At 41.2% G+C, this 7,078-nt stretch overlaps 1 protein-coding gene across 1 annotated transcript; it reads left to right on the top strand.

Moving 5' to 3' along the window:
* The first annotated feature begins 1,271 nt into the window (after positions 1 to 1,271).
* LOC131971169 (uncharacterized) lies at positions 1,272 to 4,434 on the top strand. The gene is made up of 2 exons (XM_059332494.1): positions 1,272 to 1,556; positions 2,430 to 4,434. Exons 1-2 carry the CDS (start codon positions 1,379 to 1,381, stop codon positions 4,037 to 4,039), a joined length of 1,788 nt encoding a protein of 595 aa, XP_059188477.1. The 5' UTR covers positions 1,272 to 1,378; the 3' UTR covers positions 4,040 to 4,434.
* The last annotated feature ends 2,644 nt before the right edge of the window (positions 4,435 to 7,078 follow it).

Here is a 7,078-nt window from a genome sequence, read left to right as displayed (position 1 = left end):
CACAAAATGTAAGCGGCAATGCTCTCACTGTCTGAAGGTGAGACAATGAGTCAGCACAGAGCACTGGAACCCAGCTACATATATAGGCCTCCCACACCTGGTCTAAATTAGGGGCAATCAGAAAGACACACACACCTGACACTGACTGAGCTGATCATAGATAGACTGAGTGGCAAGTGTGAGTACCCCTCACAGCGGCACAAAATAATTGACAGCAGACCGTGTGAAGTCTCAGCAACACATCATCAATTGGCCTCCTTCTGGTGGAGTGTGTAAACAAATACATACTGTATAGGCGTATCAACTCACAGTTTAAGTGTTGAGCACTAGGTAGTGTTAGAGTTCTTTTTCCCCCAGAACAGATGAGAGGACAGTAATATCCTTTTGACTTTTTATTTAAGACAATAATGAAAGAGTGAGCATGTACATCCTGGGGAAGAAAAAAGCTAACAGCACACTTCTGTATCTTGTCTAGTGTTTGTCAGTGTCAATCTCCACCTGGGCTCATGACCTTGAATTGTAGCACCAAGAGTGCTTTCGTGTTTCATCTGCTTGCCCTCAAATGTAGTTATGTGGAAAGCGTTATCAGTATGTCCTTTCTGTAGATACTCCTTATTTCTGTGTGCTGTGCCTGGCATATAAAATGTGTGTTTTATGCTTTGCTAAATACATTTCTAACCAGCATTTTTCTATAGGTCATAATGCAGATTAGTGCTAATTTTATTAATCTCTAACAGTAGCGTTAAGTAAAACCATGTAGGTTGGTCCACCACTGTGGTTCAGACTGAAGTATCTCAAAAAATGTTCAATGGCATTAATTTTTCACTTTGACACTTTCAGGGCAACATTTCAGCTGGTCTAATACTTTTGTTTGTTGGGGGTGTGTGACACAAAAAAGGCTGCGAAACACTATATTAGCCAATGTTAGCATGCTAATATGCTAAACTAATAAAAAGTCGGGCATTACACTTGCTTCAATTCAGCATCCTGGCATCTTTATTTCAATCCTGTTAGCATGTTGACATTAGCATTTAGCTCAAAGTACAGCCTGACAGAGCTGCTTGGCTGTAGACTTTCAGTCTTGTTTAATCAGACAGTTTGTCTGGTCTGACTGACAGGAGAGCGACAACTTCATTGATCCCTGGTGGTTCCTAAACAACATCACTAAAGACACCACACAATCACATGACTGGTCAGCTGGACTTTGATCACACTGACCCCTCATGTACAGTATCTCCACATGCTTCCCAGATGTTTTTACCTCAGCTGGACCATGACCTCTTGCTCTCTTACACAGAGATTAGATCTGCAGTGCTGAGTGTTTCAGAGACAGACTGTTGGGCCACACTTTCTCCAGACTGATGTTAGAAACCTGGTGATGGCGATGGTTAGAGTTCAGAGGGGTTCAACACATCATCGTGCCGGACACACCCACAACGTTGGGATCTATAAAGTGATGTGCTGTTCTCTTTTCTTCACAATTTATGACCAGAGACAAATGACCAGAAACAGCATGTCATCCATTAGCAAGCAGCTGTCCTACATCGGCTGCGCGGGTAAGTTTGATTTATGTTTATTTATTTTCATCACCTGCAACTTTTCTCTGTCCAAATTGCACACTTTTTCTTTTTACGTACTACAAGTACCATTACAATGTACATATTGTATGCTAGGACATATTGCCTTGTTGAACAAACTTTAGACTTTCTTCCAGGAGGTACAGGGTTTGTGTGACATATGAAAAACAAACGTGTGCATCACGTTTTTACGTAACTATGTTCCAATAGTTACGTAACTCGTAACTACTTCAGTTCTAGCATTTAGGTACATATATTTACTTTTCAAACTGTCAAAACGCTTTACCAGAGAGTTTTTTGCCTTAAACCTAGATCAGTGGTTTTGAAGCCTAAATTCAGCAAAACTACAGCCTTTTTTACAATCGTACATATATGTATAATGATGTGTGTGTATTTTCAGGATGCACTGCTCCCCTCTGTACCGCGAGCTGTGAAGCGCTCATATGGGTCGTTTAGGTTAGAGATCTTGTTGTTTTCGAAAGAGTGAAGGGATTCATAATTTCGGATGTTTGAATGAGGGAGATCCAGAGGGTTGGGGCAGCAGTTGCAAAGACTCTGTGTATAAAGTAAATGATTAGGAACACAGCATCTGTCTGTGCTCTCTTGGTGGTTCAGTCAATGCGAGGTATCTTCCACTGCACAATGGATTACGGGTCAAAACAGACATAGCAAGTTACCTTGCGTAGTGCAAAATGCGACCAGATGCAGTAACACATCCTGGTATTTTTGGCATATTGCATTTAACTTACTATGTATTGGGACATACTAAATATTTCCCTGGCATACTAAATATCATGATAGTGTGGGTATTGGAATCCACCCAACCTTTATCCATTTTTTTTGTCTCTTCAGGCAGGAAGTCGGCTTCCTCCTCCACTGAGATCAGAATGGTTTTGCTGGGAAAAACTGGCAGTGGAAAAAGCTCCACCGCCAACTCTATCTTGGCCCGTAAAGTCTTTGAGGCAAAGGTTAGAAGCTCCTCCGTCACCCAACGTTGTCGCACCGTCTTTGGAGAAATTCGTGGGCGACACCTGACAATCCTGGACACTCCGGGGCTCCTGGACACTCAACAGACTCAACAAGAGGTGCAGAAGGAGTTGAGGAGGAGTGTTAATCTCATGTACCCTGGACCCCATGTGTTCCTTCTTGTTATTCAGATTGGGAGGTTCACTCAGGAGGAGAAGGAGGTGGTGCGGCAGATCAAACAGGCAATGGGTTCCCATACTTTGAGCTTCTCTGTGGTGGTTTTTACTCATGGAGACCTTCTGGAAGAAGGGACATCCGTTAAGGAGTGTCTGATAGACGGGTGCACGGACCTTGCTGAGCTGGTGGCTGCATGTGGGGGCAGGTACTGCGTCTTCAACAACCAGAGCTCCAAGAACAAGGAGCAGGTGTCTGAGCTGCTTGCCTTAGTGGATAGCATAATGCAAGGAAATGGAGGAGCGTGCTACTGCAGCAAAATGCTCCAGAAAGCAGAGGAGGAGCTGGCTCAAGAGCTGCAGGAGGAGAGGAGGCTGCTGAACGAGAAGGAAGAGCTGTTAAAAAGGAAGCAGGAGGCGGCATTAAAAGAGTTGTTTGAAAGAGAGTTAGATGTGGTTCAGCAAAAAAACAAGAAGGAGATGAAGGAGCTAAAGAAACAACAGGATCTGGAGAAGAAGAAGGAGCTGAAACTGGCACAAGATCGGGAAGAGGCCTTTAGACAAAAGATGGAGGAGTATGACAAGAGGGAGAAGGAAAGGAAGATACAACAGATGGTGAAAGAGATGGAGATACGTAGAGAGGAGGAGGAGAAGAGGGCCGCTCTTCAAGAAAAGCTTGACAAAGTTTCTAAAATGCTGGAGGAGCAGTGCGAGCAGGAGAAGAAAATGAGAAGAGCAATGGAGGAGAATATCCAGAAGGAAAGAGTGGAAAAGGAAAAGAAGGAGAGAGAGAAGGATTTACAGCAAATACAGAAAGAACAGGCCATCAGGCAGAGGGAGGAGATGAAGAGAGACGCTTTGCAGAAAGAGCTGGAAACACTCACCCGCAGCTTGGAGGAGCAGAGAAGCAAGGAGGAGGACAGGAGAAAGCAAATGGAGGACCTGCTCCGACGCGAGAGGGAGGAGAACCAGAGAGAAAGAGACATCCTGATGGAGAACCAGAGAGCGGAGAAAAGGAGAACAGCGGCTCTCCAGCAGGATCTTAAACTCATCAGAATGAAAGTTGAGCAACACAAAGGAAGTGAGGAAAATCTCAAGAGACAGCTGGAGGAGAACCGGAGGAGGGAGAGGGAGAAGTATGACAAAGACATGTCTAAGTTGAAAAAGCAGTGTGACCAGAAGTGCTCAGAGCTGAGCAACGAGAATAAGTCTGCAGAGAATCACAGCAGACTGACGACTGTGACAGGATATGTGCAAGAAATGGGACTGATGGGTGTGAACGCGGTTTTAGAGAATGTTGGAACTCCCTGCTGTATACAGTAAAACAGGAAGATTTATACAGTAGATTTATTATTTTACAGGACAAATACATTCATTATTAATGCCTTTTTTCATGCATTGTGTAACTGTGACCTTTCTTCTACAGATCACAGTTGTATACAGGAATGTTATGGTATAACATGTTGTGACTTTTGAATTCTATTATAATTAGATGCAACCATTGACTCGCAGAAAGGAGAAGAAAGGAATGTAATGTGAAAGCCATTTCATTTCAACAAAATGGATTTAATTCCAGTGTGTCCTAAATCAGCAAATGCGCAAAAATAGTTCAAACTCTCAAAAATGATGGAGATAATCTGATTATCAAATCCCCGCCCTCTGCTTTTTGGACTGTCTGTCTCTGTCTCCATCATCTAAATCTGTATTCAAACAAACCCCTGTTGCCATTAATAAAGATCAAAATTATTGCCTGAGTGCTATTTCCGTGTTCTTCACCGGTACTCCAACTTCAGCTGTGCCATCTGTGTTCCGTCCACGGCCAAAAAGTCTGCTTTTATCCACAGCAGCAGCATGCCCTCTGTGTGTGTGTGTGTGTGTGTGTGTGTGTGTGTTTGTGTGTGTGAGAGAGAGAGAAAGAGAGAAAGAGAGAGAGCGCTCTGTGGGGATATTAAATTTAGAGTGCACTGTCATGTCAGTATGTTGCCTTTACAATACTGCCCAAAAGTAGCAGATAGGAAAAAGGCAAATAAAAAAAACATAATAATTATTATTATTACAGTATATTGTCTACAGTAAAATAATAAGTTAACAAAACAAAGGAATAGTAAGTCATATCTTTATTTATCTCTGTATCTCTCTCTATTGGCATCAAAAAGTCAATTATCAGTCAACATTATAGAATAAAAATGATGTGAATATTAACACAATATTAAAATGGAAAGTAGGGTTGCTGTGTAGAAAATCAATTTCAGTGTTGAACATAAAATATGTCTTTGTATAGTTTTCAGTTGAATATATGCAAAAAAAGATGCGCAAATGATCAAAATCATTTTTTGTTTTACACAATGTCCCAACTTAAAAATAAATAAATACACACATATCTAATGTGTATATGTACTCAGCAACCATTAAACAAATACATTACATTTCAACAACTTGTATCACTGTGTGTGTGTGTGTGTGTGTGTGTGTGTGTGTGTGTGTGTGAGAATTTGTGAGTAAAGTTCATTCACTGTCCCTCAGGTTATGGCATGTTGATGCCTATTGAGCAGCAAGATATGCCTTGTCTTCTGGGAGTATTTTTTTTTATATTAAGTGTTTATTGAGCTCTATGAAATCTGAGATGAATTTAAAGTAAATGTCCCATTATAAAATGTTTCTCATGTCATTAAATGTTTTACACTTTAGGAGAAAGTGCATCTCTGACTCCGCCTTACCTGTCGAACAGTGACCACATGTCCTTTTTTTCTTTTGGCTGCCAGAATGTTTTGTGTCTCCCTGTTTGACAGCCAGTCTGACAGTAGATATATATTCTGCCAATTCATAATCTCTTTTAAGAGCCAGATAACTTTCTAATTTACTTTGGCTTTTACTTTCCAGTGTTGCAAACATATTCCTTTACATTGTGTTTTACTGTATTGACTCTGATTGGTGTTTATTTAACTGATTTCTTGCAGCAGAAACAAGTTGTGGCACATCATCACCACTGAATTTTTATGGAGCAATTAGCATGATTCTACTTATTAAATCATTACTGATCTATGTATCTTTTGGACTTAAAAAGTTCACATCTAAAGAAATGTTTGCTTAGCTGGTTAAACTGACTGATGCTCAGATAATGTCGTGTTTTTTAAATTTCATTTTGAATTGATGTCAGGTTAGCAGTTTAGATTAAAAGATTAAAATATAATTAAAATAACAGTGATGTCTCCACTGCAGGATCCAAGGTGTGCTGATCTTTATGGTAGAGGTTTTTGGCCAGGCTCCAACTCCCAGTTGGCGTTGGTGGTAATTAATAATGTGAAGCTGAGGATGCTCTGATGAACAAAAGGAGCATGGTGGGAACAGTGGAGGACAGCAGGATGCAGACGATGCTGTCTGATACCTTCGGTGCTTCTAACTTTAAAACAGATATATTTGATAGTTGGAAGAGAAGTAGCTTTGCAAGCCAAAATATTTTTTCTGGGAATATACCCTGAGAATTTAGTTGTGTCTCAGCAAAAGTCACTTTTTACAAGCCAGGAGGATAATCGTATTATTGTGGAAAAGTATGAACACACCTTCTAACGGCATGTGGACAAAGGAACTGATGACCTCTCTAGCTTGGCGTCCACTCACTTGTATCCCTGAGGGGTCAAAATGCACTTTGAGTCGTGCTGACATGGGTTCATCTCTGGAGCACAGAAATCAAGTTTCTCTTCACAAAGCTCCCCTAAGAAAACACACACACACACACACACACACACACACACACACACACACACACACAGTATAGTTATACTACTGCATATTATTTCATTACATTATTATTACTCCTGCATGAATGACAGAAGACTTATCTCAATCTTATCTCTCAGTATTAGTTTTACTTAATCACAGAGCTGAAATGCAAAGCACTTTGTGTCTTTGTTCTAAAAGAATCTGCTTAATTGTTTCAAATTATTGTAGTCTTAGGTAGCCCTCGACTCAGTTTAAAGAGCCCAAATATAGACCCACTAATGGCACACCTACTGAGTGGGAATTGGGGGAAATGGGACAAAAACAACAGGGAAACGGAGGGAATATAAGAACGCATGCTTAATGAGAGTAAGTTAACACTGAGATAATTATAATTTGCTCGACATGTTTGTCTTTTCTCAGATGTAAAAACCTCTCTCTCAGCGCCTCTCTGCGCTGTGCTGTCAGCAGAGAGTACCAGCTGGTGGTGCATGTGTCCCCAGTAAATCTGCTCTGCGCTCCGAGCAGCAGCACAGTCAGTCAGACCGGAGCAGGACGCGCGCTCTCCACTCTCTGTGTCTCTTTTTCCTGGTAATGGTGCGACTGGATGCTTTTCTTTGCTTTTAGTTGAAAGGAACGAAAATG

This window comes from Centropristis striata, chromosome 1, assembly GCF_030273125.1.
Source record: "Centropristis striata isolate RG_2023a ecotype Rhode Island chromosome 1, C.striata_1.0, whole genome shotgun sequence".
NCBI classification, from domain to species: domain Eukaryota; kingdom Metazoa; phylum Chordata; class Actinopteri; order Perciformes; family Serranidae; genus Centropristis; species Centropristis striata.
This window is presented reverse-complemented; position numbering and strand designations above follow the sequence as displayed.

What these genes read in the sequence shown, in the direction of transcription:
- LOC131971169 (XM_059332494.1), top strand. Translation starts at nt 1,379, where the DNA reads ATGGCGATGGTTAGAGTTCAGAGGGGTTCAACACATCATCGTGCCGGA. An exon ending in GTCCTACATCGGCTGCGCGG is followed by an intron (nt 1,557 to 2,429) that starts GTAAGTTTGATT and finishes TTGTCTCTTCAG; the next exon opens with GCAGGAAGTCGGCTTCCTCC.